This window comes from Poecilia mexicana, unplaced genomic scaffold (assembly GCF_051168715.1).
Source record: "Poecilia mexicana isolate PSO_F unplaced genomic scaffold, ASM5116871v1 scaffold_22, whole genome shotgun sequence".
NCBI classification, from domain to species: Eukaryota; Metazoa; Chordata; class Actinopteri; order Cyprinodontiformes; family Poeciliidae; genus Poecilia; species Poecilia mexicana.
In genome coordinates this window covers 4,633,311-4,652,139 of record NW_028263391.1, presented here as the reverse complement: position 1 = coordinate 4,652,139, position 18,829 = coordinate 4,633,311, and the positions used below count along the sequence as shown (strand labels likewise).

At 39.8% G+C, this 18,829-nt stretch overlaps 2 protein-coding genes across 3 annotated transcripts; both read right to left on the bottom strand.

Moving 5' to 3' along the window:
• Positions 1-982: 982 nt before the first annotated feature.
• On the bottom strand, positions 983-8,903 carry pank2 (pantothenate kinase 2). Of its 2 annotated transcripts, none has more exons than XM_014989642.2 (7): positions 8,510-8,903; positions 7,695-8,047; positions 6,833-7,086; positions 3,964-4,140; positions 3,669-3,792; positions 2,523-2,648; positions 983-2,419 (listed from the first exon to the last, which is right to left on the bottom strand). In XM_014989642.2, the coding sequence occupies exons 1-7, from the start codon at positions 8,718-8,720 to the stop codon at positions 2,369-2,371; spliced, it is 1,296 nt and encodes a 431-aa protein (XP_014845128.1). In that variant the 5' UTR covers positions 8,721-8,903; the 3' UTR covers positions 983-2,368. The 2 variants fall into 2 exon arrangements, with proteins under 2 accessions (XP_014845128.1, XP_014845135.1); XM_014989649.2 differs by having other exon boundaries at positions 3,997-4,140.
• Positions 8,904-9,962: 1,059 nt separating this feature from the next.
• On the bottom strand, positions 9,963-18,449 carry mavs (mitochondrial antiviral signaling protein). Its single transcript, XM_014989628.2, has 5 exons — positions 18,311-18,449; positions 15,839-15,961; positions 14,622-14,802; positions 13,294-13,973; positions 9,963-13,015 (listed from the first exon to the last, which is right to left on the bottom strand). The coding sequence occupies exons 2-5, from the start codon at positions 15,959-15,961 to the stop codon at positions 12,323-12,325; spliced, it is 1,677 nt and encodes a 558-aa protein (XP_014845114.2). The 5' UTR covers positions 18,311-18,449; the 3' UTR covers positions 9,963-12,322.
• Positions 18,450-18,829: the final 380 nt, after the last annotated feature.

The window sequence follows — 18,829 nt, the reverse complement described above, 5'->3', positions numbered from 1 at the left end:
TGTGCCCAGTGGGTACTTTAAGTAATTTAGAAATTACTTTTGTCGTTTACAGCAATGTTTTATGAAGGTGTTTGTGAATGTTTCTTGTGTGACAATAGGGTAATGAAACATTGTAAAGGCCACCAGCTTGTACTTACCAATGAAAAATGGCTTTCTAGCTACTGATAGACTTCAGCTGTAGGATTTTCCGTTTGTTTCTGAACCTCCCGTTATGTGTTCAACCCTGCTTCCCTTGTGTTTTTATTATTATACGTAATTTCTTGATGTATTTATGTGTTTTCTTGTTCGTGTGAGGATTTAACCTTTTCAAGCTACTCCACTCGATTAAAATTTCGCTTCACAGGACTGTTTACTTGGATTGCCTACGGTAGATTTTTTCTTCACCTGGCCAATCAGCGAACAGGAGAAGTTGTGAACGATAACGTTGATTTTCTGCGCTGTTTTAGCATCGTAGCTTGTCTGTATTTATAGCAATGGCAGCTGAGGAACGGAGCGAAGCCGTCCCGTGTTGGCCACGCTTTCAAATACTGAATTAACATTACCGACTTGTTCAGCTCAGAACTTCTCTCTTTGCGATGGAGGGTTGTTATTTACAGAGCAGTAAGTTTCATGGCGTTGAGCCGACACACATAGCTCACGCCCAAACGTCAGTTATGTCGGAAATAGATGGGCTCCCACATCTGGTGAGAATTTTACGGCAATTGGACCTCTAGGAATATATTCTGAAAATTGGTGACATGCACTGTTGTATATTTAAAAATTCCAAAAGGAATGCCATTCCTGAAACTTTTATTAAAATTTAACGAGTTTGAATCAAATTTTCTTTTGTAGTAATGTGTAATATGTCTATCAGGGTATCAATTCGTTAGCAAATTAAATGTAGCAACGCGCATCCAACAAAGTTGTCATTGATACCAATGTACTTTAGTTTTGGACTTGATTTCTAATAATATATGCAGAGAAAGAAGCAATACAATTTAAATATGGTATGAAAAAACATTTTTAATAGATTCAACATAAAAAAAATAAAAAAAAAATCAGGAAAAATAATTTTCTATGCAAAATACAAGCAAATGTGAAACAAAGACGATCTTGTATTTTTGAGAATGACAACCATAATGCCAAACAGATTACAGAAATTATGACAGGCACTTAAAATCTAATTACTCTGTAGTTTCCAAACAATCACTGACAAAAAACAAAGAGACAAATTCTGGTCCTTGTAATCATGGATGGACATAAAAAATGATGATTTATCATTACAACAGGAAGAGGAGAAGAGTTTGTGTTTATAACTGAACCACACAGAACAGGAACAGGTGTGGAGAACACATTCTATACCTCCATTGGAGGGAAGCGCTGAGTTTCACCATAAAAAAAACAAACTAAACTCAGAATATTAAGAGATGATGTGCTTTTTGGACCTGTAGTTTCTGTGCACATTTCTCAATGTGCACCAATTTCTCCTCACAGACATGCACTGGCCTGAAGGCACTTCAGTAATGCAGATGACAGTAGGTGCATTTGTACAGCAAGTGGGCTGTATCATTCATAGCCAAAAAAAGTGTATAATATTACATTAGTGATATATAAGGGCTTAATATAATAATACATTTTGTATGCAACACCTTATAAAACCTTGGTTGCCCTATTATTAAAACCTCCAGATTAGTTGAACTCCATTGAAAAAGCTCATTATGCAAAACAGGAAATGGATGTTAATAATAGTGTTTCACCTTAACCATGTAGGCAAGAGTTCAAGTGACAACCCATTCCCTCTAATTACCTGTGATAAATACACCTGGAACTACCACTTTAAATGGCGGCACTAACTTTTTATCAAGTCTCTGTTCATCGTCTCTTTGGGAAACCAATTAAGAACATTGTTGTTACATAAATATGTTTATGTAACAAAAAGTGATTCTAAAAGGGGCAAAGTAACATTTATCATTCATTTTGGTACCTTTGGGTACAGCCTGGAATATTTTGGCCCAGAACCGATTACCCACAGATGGGTAGCGAGCGCCATTAAGACAAAACTACCAACCAACAGGTACTTCTAATTAAATTACTTCAGGCAACACTGCTGGATTTCCTTGAAATCGCCAAATATGACAAAAAGGTGCAAAAATACTAAGCTTGCCAGATTTTCTGCATCCAACTTAAGCCACGGAGTATTCAGAAAACCTCCAACATTCAACCGGCATACGAGAACTGAAAACGTGTGCCGGCCCACATGCAATAATGTACCAGTAGGTGGTGCAGGTAACGCTGCTTTTAAGAAAAAAACTGATTCCTAACAATCTAAAGTGCTTCTGATTGCTGCAGCAGATTGACTTTTATTTATTTTTCTTCCTCCAAAGAGGGATCAGGACGGATGCAGAAGTCCCAGCAAGGCTCCGACAGCACCAAAGTAACCCTGGGAAACGAGAGTTAGACACCACTGTTAGTCCAGACCAGACACTGAACAGGCGAGTTATTTGGAATGACAATTGACTCTTTTCTGTTCAAAATAAACCAACCTCATGACGAAGAAAGAGAGCCTTGAGCTGGCCGTTGGACCAGTAGTCCATAGCGTAGGCCAGCAGCTTCATAGAGAGGATGTTCACTCTTAGGAAGTTCCCGACAAACACCACTCTCTCAATGTTCTGAGCAAAAAACAACAAGAGGTCAGAAATAACAGCGATCAAACAGATTTTGTTTAATGAGCTGTAATGGAAGCGTATAACGTTGCCCATGACAATGGCGTCGTGTGAGCTCCTCTACGCCGTCATAGCCCTGTACAATGCTGCTTGATCAAGACGCCACAAGGCAGCACCATAAAGAGGCTGAAGGCAAAAAAGGAATAAGACTTGAAAGGTCTTCTCCAGCAGTTTTACACCAACACCAGTCTGAACACAACGGGATTTTATATAAAACCACGTCAGCTTAGACCAGAGATGCACCAAGAACTCGGCTGGAGAGCCCAAGAAGCTGGTTCTCTGTATTTTTCCAATCGTTTAGAATTCAGAATTTTTTTTTTACCATAAAATCTAATTGTTTTTCATTTGTAATAACATTTAAGTTGAAACAATCGAAATGTTATTGGCTCATCTTTGATTGGCTGATTGTCAAATTTATCAAGCTTCTCAAGCTAGCGTAGCAGCCGCGAAACAGATGAGTTTCTGACCAGAAAGAGACCAAAGGAACCGTCTGAATCCCTGAGAACATTTGGCCCACTAAAATCAGAAAACATGAAGCAGGATTTATGCCAAACAAATGTGTTCCTGGAATCTCTACCCCACCAGATCATTGTCCCTCTTCACGCAGAAGGGTAACTTTAAGATCGCTTTCTTACAAAAGGCTAAACCACTGTTTCACAGTGGCCCCTGTCCCAACACAAACAGTGCAACATCACTTCAGCTTCCAACATAAAGGACTGATTGCTGCCTTTCTGATACCTTCTAATAATATTGCTCTCAAATGAACTGGAATTGACTAAAATGGTTAACTTTCAGAAAACCACTTGGTCAGAAATTGGTGACACAAATTCTGATTGGTGCCTCTCTAGTGCCAAACATCACCGCTGCACTGCAAAAAACAAAATCGCAGCAAGCATTTTTTGTCTAGTTTCTAGTGCAAATATCTTCCACACACTTAACCATTATTACCCCATGATTGTTACTAACCTCATTGAGAGCGCACATTCTGGTAATGGAGCCGATGTTATTGGTTATCGTGACCAGCGTTGCCCGAGCCAGATCCTCCTTAGACACCGACTCCCTTTTTTCTTTGAACATCATGCTGCCAAAACTAGAAAACGAAGAGAAACTGAGTTGTCAGATGGCGTGGAGACCGCTCAAGTCCAGCCAGCAAACCCAACGGTGCTCAGGTTCTCTGCTGAAGCTCTGACGATGCTGGAAGCCATCACAAAACAGGCTGGAGACCAACAATAAGAACAGTAGAAGGAGCTGTAAACCGCACCTTGAGGCCACAGTCCAGCCCGGCAGTCCAAACCTCTCATAGTCTCCTCCGTAGATGTCCCGGACCAACTTGTCTACGTGGGTGCTCTCCCCCTGAGAAGCCATTTCTAGGGCTTCCTCGAAAGTCGAGCAGCCAGTGAGAAGGCAGCACAGGCCAAGGAAGGTCCCGCCCCCGAGGCTGTCAACGCAAACGGAGGAATCAGACATCAGTGAAATTCTACAGGATTTGACTAAATAGTCAACTTTATTTAGTAAGATTTTACAAACTGATAACAAAAGCTATAAGAAACAATGTCAATATCAGCGTTAGCATCAACGATAGCATGTAGAGATGTTCCAAAGTGACATCACGCACGCAAGAACCTGCTCCCCAGCTCCCTGCTGGGAAAACACTCATCAATGATGACTACCATGGATTTTAACAACTTGTCAACATAATGCATTAAATCTTAAATGTACCCGTTTTATAAAATAAAAACAGAGAGGGAAGTAGCTTTGCTATGCTAGCTTGACTTTGACAACCAACATGTAGATGAGCTGTGGAATTCGGCGTGATTCGGTTCAGTTAAAAAATAAAAATAAGGCGACCCACTCACCAAGTCTGACACATATCAGTAGAGCAGGTGTTGATTAGCTAATCAACCACCGCTGTGTTCAGATCATCACTTAATAGTAATTGCAAAATAAACTTCAAGTCTGAAAAAAATAATACTGTAATGGAATGAATGTGCTGATCTTTGTGTGGAAAATGTTTGGATGTTTTTTGGTGCTTAACCACGATGCACTGGAACGTAAGCTTATCTGTCCGCAAGTGGAGTTGTTGTCAGTCGGTTGCTATAGCAACAGACCTGTGTGTAGAGCAGTGTTTTTCAACTTTTTGAGCCAAGGTACACTGTTTTAACTGAAAAAATCTCGAGGCACACCACCAACCAGAAATGTAAAAGATACTCTGTAGTCGCCTATATTACATATATAGTCATTCTTATCAAAGTGTCTTGAATAGGAATCAAATAAACACAAAAATGTATTTTTATCACATTTTACATTTCTTATTTCAAATTGCACGTAACATGTCCACTTCAAAAATACACCTGAACACCTGAACTGTGCCTCAACACTGTGGTCTTAAATTTAAAGAAGTTGTAGAAAACTTCAAAGTGTTTTACAAACTAATCCACGAGCATTATTTAAGCTGGAATACAGAAAATAATTCTTACTCTGAAAGAAGCAATAATATTTGGGAAAGATTTCACTGTTACAATATGAAGATTTGCATGTACAAAATGTCAATATCTGTATATTTTACCCATCTAGTGTGAAACCTGTGCATGTTTGGATGAAAACAGCTGATTTCCTGACAGAAATTGAAGAAAGACAAAGCTCTTCCTCAACAGCTCTCAGTCTCTCTCTGGTTTCAGTTTTTATAGTAACCAGGCTCAAGAAGCTCACTTCACACAGATAAGTTGTGGGAAATGGACCCATGTTCTTTCTAACTACTGCTGAGCTTCACTGTCTTTTCCATCACTGTCGTCACAGTCTTGCTAGATACGATGCTCTCACCGCTACCTGTAACATTCATGCATCACTAATTCTCTTGTTTTAATGTAAAATGCTCTGTACCTACTGCCATCTAGTGGTATGAAAATTACATGATTACGCCGCTGGCCACTACTAACCATGGTTTCGTTCACACCGAGCTTAAGTGCAGCGGCTTTATTTCCCTCCTCCTGTAGTGCCAGATCGACAGCCCTCAACTCAAAAGCTGCATCATACGAGTTTGAAAACATTTCTCCATTGTGCCTGCTGCTAGCATGTGGCTGTTCTAAATGAAAATTAACACATTCTTTGATCTACAATTTTGACTTCTGATGATTCTCTTCCTGCTAGAGAGCCCCCTGGTGGTTGAAGAAAAATACACAGAAAAGCCGCATCGGGATACAATCTGCATGGTTCAAAGTTTAGGAAAAAAGTAGCAGCTTATAGTCCGGAAAATACGGTACCATAGGTGAAATTGAATAATTTTCACGGCACACCTGACGATCACTCATGGCACACTAGTGTGCCGTAGAACAGTGGTTGAAAAACACTGGTGTAGAGTACAGCAGACGTAGAGAGATAAAATTTTTTTTAAAAAAAACGAAATACGAGTCATTTTGAATCGTTTTCCACAGTTTTTCTGTGATATTTCCCTATATCTGCAGTACTACAATAAGTGCCTTGTAAAAAAATATTCAAACCCAGAGAACGTTTGTACATGTTATGTTACAATCAGAAATTCCAGTGTAGGCCACTGGGGGGAAAGGTAAACATTATTCCTTACAGAAGGAAAAGGGAACTCGCAGCATGATGCTGCCACCACCATGTTTCCACAGTGGGCTCAATATGCATGTACATCAATAGATTGCACTAAATTACAGTCAGGATAGCCCCCATCAACCAGTTAGAAGGCAGCTGGGTTTGCAGTAGATTTCATTAAGACAAATCAGCAAAGACATCCGCCATTTGTAAATGTATTTACATCAAAGCTGCACAAATTGATCAAACCGCAAACATGCAGAACAGGTGACAGATGAAGATTGTGAAGTAATGCTAGAGTCTGATATTATGTTTACTTGTTACTGTAATGTTAGGCTTATTGATGTAACAAGTAAATTTCCCCACGGTGGGACTAATAAAGAATTATTCTATTCAATTGCAGCTACATAGTAATGGCATTTTAAATTGTCAATATTTGTATCCAACCCAGCATCTTTAAAAACACCCCAGAGGCCCAGAGGTCATAACAACAATAATAATAATAATAATAACAACTTTACATCTAAAGTTACAAAGCAGCAGAAAGCGCAAATAATTTCGCTGCTGAGCATCACCTGGTCCCAGTGACCCGTTTGTAGTTGTTCTCGGAGTAGACGGCCAGGATGCTGACTCCGGAGCCGATGTTGACCAGCAGCAGAGGATAGTCGTTCTCCAGTGTGTAGGGCTTCTGAGCGCAGTGATCCAGGTCACTGGGGTTTTCAAAGTAGTAGCACTCCGAGGGGCCGCTGGTGATCACAGAGTCGATGTACAGCACCCCCCGAACCAAACAGTCTAGCTCGTCCAGCTTGTGGAGCTCCAGGTCGGCCATCTTTGTTTTTGTTTTTTTTTTCAGAAAGAGAGACAGACACAGCAGGATAAACATAATTTGATGCTGCTGAGAAGTTTACATACCCTTAATTATGCCCATAATTTCTTTTGCAAGCTAATTTTGGCTACACCTGTATTAATTTATTGGGAATTCTCTCCAGTTAGCTTACAGGAGCAGTATGATATGTTTTCCAGGGATATAAAGAGGAGCAGAAGAAGCAAATGAAGTAGATTAGCGGTGCTTGCGAACAACTGATGGTGTCGTCCAGGACATGCTACTATGAAATATCATCTCTGTTGCCTGGATATTGAACTGTTGGCATGTCATGACATGCTAAACTGCTACGACAACATTCTTCCGTCAGAGGCCTCCTCAGATTTGTTGCAAAACTGACTGCTACTGGAGACCCAGCCATTCCCATTTTTAAAAACGTGCGAATCATTTTATTTCATAGGTTTTGTGTTTGTCACTGTAAAAAGAAGATGTTAGTGTAAGAAATCAAAATGGTTCATCTACTCAACCAACAGTCGGTGTATTTTTAATTACCCTTTTGCAGGTGCTATATTCTGAGCTGCAAAAATAAAGCAGACAAAAGACTGCACACCCACCGTACGGAAATCAGACTCGAATTTGTAGGCGCCACCTCCCGTGGCACAGAGCGTGGTGTGGAGGCTGGAGAAGTGCTTGTTGCGGCCCATCTGCATGAAGACAGGCAGGTCATGAGTGGGGAAGCGGATGAAGTGCAGGTTCCCCGTCCTGCCGCACAGTGACAGGTCCTTCATCTCCAAGTGCACATCCCTGATGCCGGTGGTGCCGTAGGCGGTGTTGGAGGTCAGGTAGTGCCGGATGCTCCGCAGGTTCTCCACCTCCTCCTGCTCTTCTTCTGTAGTGATGTCTTTGGGCTCAAAATACACGAGTTTCACCAGGGTGCCTCCGATGTCCATCCCAAACCAAGGAAATGCTGAAATGTGTGAAGCATATGCAGAGACATTTTTTATTAAAATTTTTTTGTTGTTGTTAATAATGTAGAAATTATAGAAAATTATGAATGACATTTTGTTTGAGTGGGGATTAATTTTATGTGACAACTAGCCTAGAAAATGGTAAGCAGCTTCTTTCCTACAAGGAGTACAGTGTGTACCGCGAACGCCATCTTGTGCAAAATAAATTCAGGCTTTTTACTGCCTCTATGGCTCATTTATATCATGGCAAATGCCAAAGCCTAACGGATACTAAGTTTCACACTCACAACAACTTATCAACCTTCAGGCTGTAAGAAAATACGCGACACCATAATATTTCATTATTAAAACAATTTCAGTGCCCAAGGTTTCTTGTATGTACCGCCTTGTGTTTTGTGTAGATGCAGCAACCCCCTTTCCTCTCTCAGTATATATCCGAAGCTAGCTTTGTTAACACCTACGCGGCCTGGTCTTCTTAAACGAATCTCTCCGATGCCACGCGGTCGAGTTGGACGTTCGCCGCTCGGATGTAGCTCTCCCGGCGGACTCGGCAGCCTCATTTTGGGGCTCGTTGCTAAAGTAACCGGGCATCTCCTTGTTGCACCGCGGCAGCTTCGAGGGCGTTTCGTCTTCTCCGTCGACGATATCATCGTCGCGTTGATTAAACGCCATTGAATGGCTAATTAGCTACATATATGATATAAGTTGCGAGTAGGTGAATAAATGCCTATAATTTGTGGGGTAAATACAAACAAAAAACTCGCAGCCGAGATAATTAGCTGGATATCTGGAGTCGTAAATGGCTGAGCTACACGTCCTTTTTATGTTCGCTGTCAAGAGAGATGTAGGCGGGGCTAAGAGTTGATGGAAGGAAGTGAGAACCAATCAGAGCGCGATTCCACCAGTTTATAAACTTATGTCACTTTTCCTAGATTTTACCACATTAAATAACCCAATTAGAAAGGACATTTAAATACTTATATGTAACTCAATAATTGCTTATTGTATTTATTTTCTAATGATTAAATTGCTTTACAATCAAAACATAGCAAACTGTGATTCTGATAATTAAACACTCATAAATTCACGGTTGAATTCCCTCCTAGCTAATGACAATTGTAAATGTTTCATGTGCTTTTGTGGTCAGTCACATCAGTTCAATATTTAGTTGAACCATCCTTCCGCAATTTCACCTGCAAGTCTTTTGGGGTATGTGATGTCTGTGTCAGCTTTGAGGCTTTTTTTTAATTAAATATTTGGCTTTTCTTTTTTTAATTGAAAAATAGCTCAAAATTAGTCAGATTCGATGGAGAGAATTTGTGAAGTAGCAATTTTAAGGGTCTTCCACAGAATTCTCAATTAAACATGCGTATGGACTTTAAATAGGCCTTTGTAACACATCAATATACTGCTATAGATTCTATCTTTTCCTCTATGTCTTTTAACCTCCTTTTTAATCTGCTGATACGAGGAGACAAATCAGAGACAAAATCAACAATACGTTCATCTGAACTACTGTAAAATGTCAATATTAAAACGTTTTACAGAATGTTTTGACTTTCTGGTTAACTTCTTTTGAAAAAGATGAAAGTATTCTTTTTTTCCTTTTTTTTTTTTTAAAAAAAAAGCACAGTGGTATCAGCCTAATTATATGAACCAAATAGAAAAGAAAAATCTGTACAATAAGAACATTTCCTTTGGCATTGTTGTCATTTTTTGGTGAAAATTCTTTGTAAAGTTTCTTGTTCCCTTTAAACAACAAAACACTTTCAGTTCTATAACACCACTGCTAAAAGTTATTAGGAGCCACTTGAGGGCCTAAAGAGCCAAATGTGGCTCTGGAGCCGACCCAAGCACCAGATAGACACCAAGTTATGTTTCCTCACACGCAAAATATGTAAAATATACATAAAATTCAAATTGTATCAATGTATTTTATTGATGTGACTGTCGGAGTGCGTAGATACAAACAGTGCATACAAGTTCAGACAGAACCTAAGATCAAAACCCGAAGAAAAACAATGAAGACACTCCGGTCTATCTCCAGTTATGCAATTTACATGTGCAAAACATAATGAATTAACTCTTTAAAAAGTGTGCTTTGTTTATCGACAAACTATTTACAATAAAATTTTTCACCTTTACATCATGATTCAGGAGACATTTCTACCTGAAGGAAAGCAACCTGTAAAACCAAATATGTCCACTAGATGGCAGAAAGAACGATTTAGCAAATCACTGATTAACAAACTGCTGAGGATCCTCCAAGTCAGCCAGGATGCTCATTTACACACCTTAAAGAATGTCTATATATATTTTTTTATTTAATGCAATAACATTAACTACATTTTCTGTTACACGTTAAAACATTTCAACTGATAAAATCATGTAAGAATCAGCAAGTTCTAGTTAAAAATCCATCTTATTACATAAACCCACAATCTACTTGTCATAAAAATGCTTTGTTAAAAGAAAATTGAGCTAAAATTCGAAATAGATTGTTTTTATCCTTGAGAAGAAGAACAAATAAACCTGATTCCTTACATAATATATGGGCTTTTTAAAAATGTTTTTAATTTTTCTTAATAGGTACACACCTACGTAGAGTAAATGTGTCAAATATGTACAAATAAATATGGAAAACAGTGGGCTTTTGCAGCCCAGCTTCCAAATACCGACAGAAAGTAAAGAATTAAATATGAAAAGCTCCTGCCTCCCACTTCCTCCACCTCCAAGATAACTCAAACATACAGTGGCTTGTGAAAAGTATTCCCACCCCTTGAATGTTTTCCTCATCTGATAAAGTTAAAAAGTATTTTTTAGAGATTTTACAGTGTGTGTATGCATGTGTTTCTCTGGTATCCTTCAATGAAATTCATTGCAACAACTTGGCAACAGAGGTCTTTGCTAGGTCTAAGTACCTATCTCCAGTGATCATTAAAGGTGAGGCATGGTTCACTACAGACATGTTCACTCTTAGAGGCACTTGGAACGAACCAATGAACCTAACATGAAACTGTTTGGACTATGTGAGGTAGCCAGAATACCCAGAGAGAACCCATGGTGGACATGGAGAACATGCATACCTCAAGACTACCTGCCAGGATTTGAACCCAAGGACTTTTTTGCTTCAAGGTACTGCAAACTACCGCCATACTGTGGAGCATCATGTTTCATTTAGGATGCATCACTCCAGCCCTGTTTAGTCCGTTTTAATCGAACCCTAGTCTGTTTGCCTTGAAGGTCTGGTTTGTTTGGGGAGGTGTGAATGTGTAATCGAACTCTGGTCTCAGTTCGGTTGAAGTGAACTCTGGTGCGGTTCGAATGCATATGTGGATGCAAACAGACCGGAGAAAGATCAAAAAGCAGGAACTGGACTATAAGTCAGGGCATTCTGGGTAAATACAAACAAGCATGCGTATGTAGCACTAGTGGGAGAAACGGCTTGTGATCTTTTGCTAAAGACAAAAGAGAAATCTTGCAACCGCTAAAATCTGATGCCACTCCATTTTTGTTTAGATGTTGTGAAGAAGGAAGTGTCTTATTCAGTGTATTATTAAGTGCTCAGTGTCTTATTCAGAGGTTTTGGTGTCATTTCCTTCAGTGGTTCTTGGTGCAGTGCCCCCACAGGTGAGGGAAGGAACAGGTTTTTCAATTAGTTGAGATCATTTGACAACGCAGTACAAAAGCAAACCGCTCCAGCAGATAAAATATAACAAATATCGCAAGTTTGGTCCCCAATTGAACAGAGTCTACCAGACTATCAGGTATGAAAACACTCTTAGTCTCAAATCCAGCTGGTTTGTGTAGACCTCAGTGGTTTGCTATAGAACACTGGTGAACAAATGCCACAATTTTCTTTCCATCATTTTTTAACTTCAAATTCAGTTATGCATTCCTAGTATAGATGTATCACATAAAATCTCAATAAAATGCATTGAAGTTAAAGTGTGTGAATACTTTTGTGAGGCACCATTATTTCCCATCAGGTACCTTTATAAAAACCCACATTTGAAATAACCTGAGATGCCACCTCACCTCACTGAAGTGTCACAGCTGATGTCAAGAGTTTGGATTTGTTTTTTTTATTATTCCAAAGTCAAAGTCATTCATTGCTGAACACCAACAACAGATATGAATTAATGACATAATCAAAGGTCTGGCATGGTAGCTTTCGTTACTATGGGTAATTATTAAACGTCTGTCCTGTGCCCTCTCGGTGCAAGGATTACAATATGACACCATGACGATTCTCAGTCACTATCCTTACCCCCTTAACGCTTAAACTTCAACGCCATCAATAGAGCGCAGGCCCCCACTCCAGCTCCAATTAGAATGTACTTTCTTGTCGTGGATTGGCCGTCGCTGGGGTTGGGAGGAGTGGCTTTCTCTGAATTGGGCAGAGGCTTTGACTCGATGGGGGTGTAGCTCTCGCTGTGGAGGCTGTTAAAACTCGACGCAGTGTCATCTGCAGTGTTGACGCTTGCAGAAAAGCTTCCTTTGACCGGTTCTCCATTGACGATTTGAAGTTGTGGCTCTGGAGCTTGGCCGTCACGATTGAGGATGGATGGCATCTCTGCTACGTGAACCACATTCTCCGCCACGTCGAAGCTCTGGTTTGGAGACTCGTAGTGGTTCTCCTCTGGTTCACTGTGGTCTGGAACAATCACGTTCTCCTGACGCGGTTCTGCTGAATCGGGCTTCTCAACTTGAGCAGTGCAGGAAGGAAGGTCTGACGAAGGGTCACTTAGTTCCAGTCGGGCACTGTCGCCGGAGTAAGGCTGCAGCAAGGAGCTCTGTGGCTGGACTGGAGGACTGGGGTGATTAACTGGCTGGATGCTGACGAGTTGACTAGGTTTGCTCAGGCACACCGAGTTATCATTGGCGTCTTGATGAAAGACGTCTCTCTTGTTGGCAAACGGCTCAGGAGAAGAAGAAGAGTCAGTCTGTGGTCTACTTTTAACAGCCTGCAGGGAAAGAACAACTTAATGTTAAAAAGCATCCAATATCATCACCTAATATGTAATATGAGATGTTTATATGGTGGATTGTAGAAGCTGCAGAGAAATGTTTTATCATTTCTCTGGCATTAATTTGAGCAAACAGCATTTATATCTACATCGAAACATTGCATTGAGGAGCTGATTAAGGCCTTTGAAAACCAAAGGCACCACAAAACCAACAGCATGTAGCACAATGTTTTTTCTTCTAGATGAGATGGAGTATCAAAGGTCTCGTTACTGACCTGAGCAGCTGTATGTTCAGCGCTCATCTGGGGCTGCAGAGGAATCTTGTGTGCTGGTGGGGTCGTGTCCTGGACTGGATGTTTCTCTGGAGTCAGAGTTAGCACAGATGACCCATCAGACACATCAGAGCTGACCGATGTTAAAGACGGACTCGGCTTTGTGGCGGCTGCTGTTTGGAGATGATCAGCTCCACTTTGAGGGACCGGATGTTGCTGCTGTTGCTGATCCTGAGAGGAGGTCACCATGGCAACAGCAGCGGCCACGACGACAGCGGTGCCAGCTTCTTTCCTCCCTACGCTGGTATCACCAGAAGGATCCTGGATATCAGACTCTGAGTTTTCCTCTGGCTCCTGGTGGGGAGCATGTTTTCCCTCGGCTGCATGCTGGATCTCAGGAGATGGGGGTGGAGTAGACGGAAGACGTGGAAGCTCATCCTGAGCGGGCGGCTCAGAGATGGGTTCAGGTAGGGAATCGGCTGCCATCTGAGGGACAAGATTTTGTTTATCGGGCAGGAGATTTTGTGCAGCAGCGTGGACAGGAGCCGGGGCCTGAGAGGCTGGCTCGGGGGGAGCCGGCTGAACATCTGCAACGCTCTCAGAGACGGGCAGCTGGCTGGCGGCTGGAGTCGGGTGGACATGAGCCCTGACCACGGTAGCTGCAGCCGAGCCTGAACTGGGATCTAAGATGAAGCAAACAGTGGCTAGGTTAAGATGAGAGCTCTGTGGAGGGTAGACATCAGAAATTATACACATCTATTTATCATTTACTTTTTTACTCAGGTTGTTAACATCACTCACAGGGTCACAAAGCTTACAACTTTATCCTTTCAAAAGATAAAATACATTCTGATCAATTTTGATCTATTTCTACCATCAATAGCTGTTTCCACTGAGCAAACAGAAATTATGACAATAACTTCACGTCATTAACTGGAATTTATCGTGACAACAATAGATCGGAATTATTATCAATAAATGATAAACGATACGATAAATATCCACTCCTAGCAGAGATGTTCTTTCCTTCAGATCTACATATGACCCTCAATACATCCTCCCAGCAGCATTCATGGAAACATTACTAAACATGGTGTTAGAAGCACCTTGGGCACTCCTACATTAGCTTTTAGCCAATAAGAGTGATGCTGCTTCAGCTTCAAGTACTGTACAGTTAATAAAAACAATAAAGTCATGTGGCAGTAACATAAAAGAGAAGCTTAAGCTGTCATTTATATCAATACGTGTCATAATACAAAGGCATAAAAATCACATAAATCAAGGTTTTAAGCTCCAGATTACAGATGTCAACAGATGATAAAGTGACTTACTGCTACCCCGTAGCAGGGAGTCGTATTCTGTTTGGATCTCAGCTGCGAGGTTTGGGTGCTCACAAGCCTCCAGCGCCTGGATGAACTGCTCCGGCCAGTTCTCCCTCCTCTTCAGACAGTCCAGGAGAAGCACCATGGCATTGAAATTCCCAGATGTTTCCCGTTTGGCTTCTATGTTTTCCTACAATCAGTTTAGAAAAGAAATGTTTTCTGGGGTAGTTATGACACATCTAGCTCAGTGTATTCTGCAAAAAGCTCTCATCAACTGAACAGCTTCCATGTCTCTGATTAAGAGACATCACAGCATGATGCTGCCACCACCATGTTGGATATTTTAGACTTTTATGGCTTTTACAAATCTGTCACTATCAACAAAATATGACTTTTCTGCAAAAAAAAAAGTGAAAGCTAAATATTTATGCATTTTATGTTACATGTTTTATCTCAACTTTATTGTAGTTTTTGAGATTTTTTTAAATGAAAAAGCCACATTTGGATGATCATAAAAATGACTAATGGGGTGAATATTTTTAATAATCACTCTATATTTAGAAAATAAAATATGTAAGTCTGCCACACTTTTCATATGTTTATTGTGAAATATTTTAAAAACTATATGTAACTTTCCTTTCACTTCACTAATGTGAGATACTCACTCTGGTCTATCACAGAGAAATATGTTGATGTTTGTAACGTCACAAAGTGCAATCAAGTTCAATAGCTGTCAATACTAAGAATGTAATAATTTCCATTCTGATTGATATATTTTGAAGGCTAATTTTGTTTACAGAGACATCATAATACATTGTATTTATGGTTTTGGTTGTGTCTGGTCTTTTCATTTTCATTTTATTTATCGATTTTTGTTGCTGTGTTTAATTTTGGATATTTAAAATATCTTCCAGTTCCAGTTTAAAGTGTTCTTTGTTGGTCTTTCAGAGGACAAACTTGCATTATTACGCCATTATCAATATATTGCTTGAAAAAAATCATCTCAAAAACAACATTAGCGTTTGTCACAGTAATTTCTGGAACTATTTAACGTCCAGCAAACTTTGTTATTGTGACAGGCCTATTGAATACTTTGACAACGTTCTGTGTTTCTATAGCAAAACATTGGCAACTTGCTATAAAAAAGGGAATAAACCTCATGTGTGCTATTTTTATAACAGATAAAAAAAGCAACTCCACTTAAAGTAATTAATGATTAAACTTACCCTGTCATGACTCGTCAGGCAGGGGAGGTACGGTACTATTTCTCTCACTTTCACCCTGCTAACAATGACCGACATATTCTGTCGCAAATAACCATTATAAAGTCGATCACTGGCAAAAGACATCTGGAAAGTTACAGAAAAGAGAAAGAGAGTTAAAAAGGTAATTCATGCATTTTTTACATTCATTAAAAAAAAACCTAGACACAAACTGCAGCTGTGGCAAAATTTGCTTGTCTCCACTTAACATGAAAAAGATCTTAGAAAAAAAAAAGACAGTGAAGGGATTTTCCATCAAAAGAAAGTGAAAGTGAAAGAGAAAATCACAAGGCCTTTCTCTCCCCAACAGCAATGAAAAGCAAAATTAAGGGCCGTCTCTTTGGGCCTGACCACACCAGGCTTTTAGTTTCAGATTTAAAAACCTCCTCCAGTTTTCAAGGTTGGTTGAGAGCAAGCAGAGGCCTCTGCTGGTAACTCAGACATCTGTCTGTCTACGGTTTAATATCTTCCGAGCTTCAACACTCATTCCCAGACACTCCCACGCATTTTTCCAGACGAGAGTTTGACCACAGGTTTTGTGTTGGGTACATTTTAAATCCCCTCTATTTGTTTTTACCTAAACAGACTATTTACGTAGTCCACTGAAAGGTTGGGTCAAACGGTGGCAATTTCGAAGGAAGCGGTGAGAGGCAGAGCTGAACAGGAGAGCTGTGTGAAGTTTCTGAGTTATTTGGGCAACATTTCCTGGATCAAATTTTAAAAAAAAACCTGCCTCACATTTTGTGTTTTCCTGCATGTGATCTCATCCCAAAAATAATAATAATAAAAAAAGAGAATCAGGCAAAATCAAAAATGTTCAAATGAGATGTGAAGGAAAACAGAAATCAGGAAAGGTCTGATGGGTGCATTATTATCATTTGTGTTTATTTTCAATCTATTCATTATTCATTGTAATATGTTAATTATTCAAATTTTTGGTACGTTGAAAAAAATCAAAGACAGAGTGGGTCTCCAACTTTAAAAAAATTAAGTTAACTTGTGACATGAAATCAAATTAAGTTTGTCAAAATAAATTTACTTAACATGACATACTTAATAAACTTAACATATTTACTTGGCTAAACTTAATTTGATTACTTGTGACAAATTAATTTTTAAAGTTGGATCACCTGTTTTCTTTTTTCAGTTTGGGCTAATTACTACAAAGTAAAATCTTCACAAAAAATGACCATGCTTTTTGCACATTCTTGGAAAACTACATATGTGTGACCTTTACTCAAAATGCACATTTTGATTAGTTTGATAAGTTATAAATATTGGATTTACTAAACTTGGCTAAATACAGCAAGCATTTTCAAAGAAACAGGGATGTCAATCCTGATCTTATTGGAAAAAACAAATTCTAGTCTACTGGCAAATCTGCAACAAACAACAAAACTTTAAAGTTTGGATGTAGAATTATTTACACATCCCTTTCCAGCAACAAATCATTTACTGATGAGTTGGTAAAAGAGCATTTCTTTGTTTCTCAAGTCCTTTTTGGTCCTATAGGTTAAGATTGTTTTAATAGCAGCAACTATTGCAGTTGCAAGAACTTAAGAGCAAAGTCTCTGTAATGTTATTAGCCAACACAGGACATGGTTTACCCGACACGGTTACAGTGTCTCACAGTCATAATACTCAGAATCCAGGCAAGGAAACAAAAAGGAGAAAAATCTTCAGAGTGTGCATTATTTCCAAGGAGGCATTTAAGTGTAAAGCGCTGAGAGATTGCAGATTAACAGGACAGGGAAGGTGTTGTCAGAAGGGACAAAAGTGCACCTTGAGACAAGGGCAAATTATTTGAATGACCTCTAACTGCCAGGTTAATGCCATTTTCTTGGCAGTCTCCTTGGCTGTCCACTGGTGTGGGTCAGATTTCAAGCAGAGCAGATCTGCACAACTACAGCTACATAAACTGGTTATGACCGCATGAAGTTCGAAGGAGGCGAATCAGGAAATCACTTATCCAGCTCGTTGAGACATAAAACAGCTGACTCGGTAACTTATTTGGTTATAATGGGCAGCAGACATTTGCTTAACAAGTTTTGAGGTCACTTAGTAAGGCCAGCAAAATAGACACATTTTGGTCAAAACAAAATGTAAGTTAGTACCGTTATTATTAGTCTACTAAAACTTGGGTTTGGTGATTAAAAAAAATAGCTACAAAAGTTGGTACTGGTTTACAAGAGGTTGTAACACATAGAAAACAGACACAAGAGTCGAATAAACCCTAACAAAATACAGAAATGTGACGCTATAAATAACCACGAGGACTAGCTAAAGAAACTAGCTCACAAAAGTTGTGCTCGAGCAAATTAATAAATACGACACAACCTAACTCCAACCAGGAAGTACGATAATGACAATAAGCATTCCTCCTGCGCAGAGTTTACAGGTGAAACGGCGAAAAAAAACCCATCAAATAAAGCTCACCTTGCTTGCTCAACACACTCTAATTTGTCACCAGTTCACAGTAGCTGTTCCTGCTGTCACTGACTCTTCCTGCGCTGCGACCTGCTCACACATCTGCTCGGCTGTATGCCCAGGATTCGGTACGCGCCCTCCTATTGGACGAGAGGAACGTCAATTAAAACACGCTCCAATGGGAACGTTGAGTAGTCGACGTGAAGGCGGGGCTTGATTTATCCGCGCCCTAACTGTGACCTTACAGTGCTGTGCGCCTGTATGGTGGCAGAATTATATTGAGTTGCGATTTCTGGTAAAAAATCTGTCTAATCCCACTTCTTCATTCAGACTAAAATTAAATTGAGAACGAGAGAGAAAGCGAGAGAGAGAAACACACATACACAGAGAGAGAGCGAGAGAGAGCGAGAGAAAGAGAGAGAGATAGAGAGAGGCAGAGAGAGAGAGAGAGAGAGAGAGAGAGAGAGAAATTATTTATCTAATATTTAAATTACAATATGAAGCACATCCTTAATTCTGTCAGTCCAA

Bases quoted from the DNA above. Each gene is read 5' to 3' on its own strand.
- mavs (XM_014989628.2), bottom strand. From the start codon at position 15,961: ATGTCTTTTGCCAGTGATCGACTTTATAATGGTTATTTGCGACAGAAT. The intron at 14,803-15,838 runs GTAAGTTTAATC...AACTGATTGTAG, and splicing joins GCCTGACGAGTCATGACAGG to GAAAACATAGAAGCCAAACG. The intron at 13,974-14,621 runs GTAAGTCACTTT...GCTTCATCTTAG, and splicing joins CTCCCTGCTACGGGGTAGCA to ATCCCAGTTCAGGCTCGGCT.
- pank2 (XM_014989642.2), bottom strand. From the start codon at position 8,720: ATGGCGTTTAATCAACGCGACGATGATATCGTCGACGGAGAAGACGAA. The intron at 7,087-7,694 runs GTGGGTGTGCAG...ACAAAAACAAAG, and splicing joins TCGAGTCTGATTTCCGTACG to ATGGCCGACCTGGAGCTCCA. The intron at 4,141-6,832 runs GTGATGCTCAGC...TTGCGTTGACAG, and splicing joins AAACGGGTCACTGGGACCAG to CCTCGGGGGCGGGACCTTCC.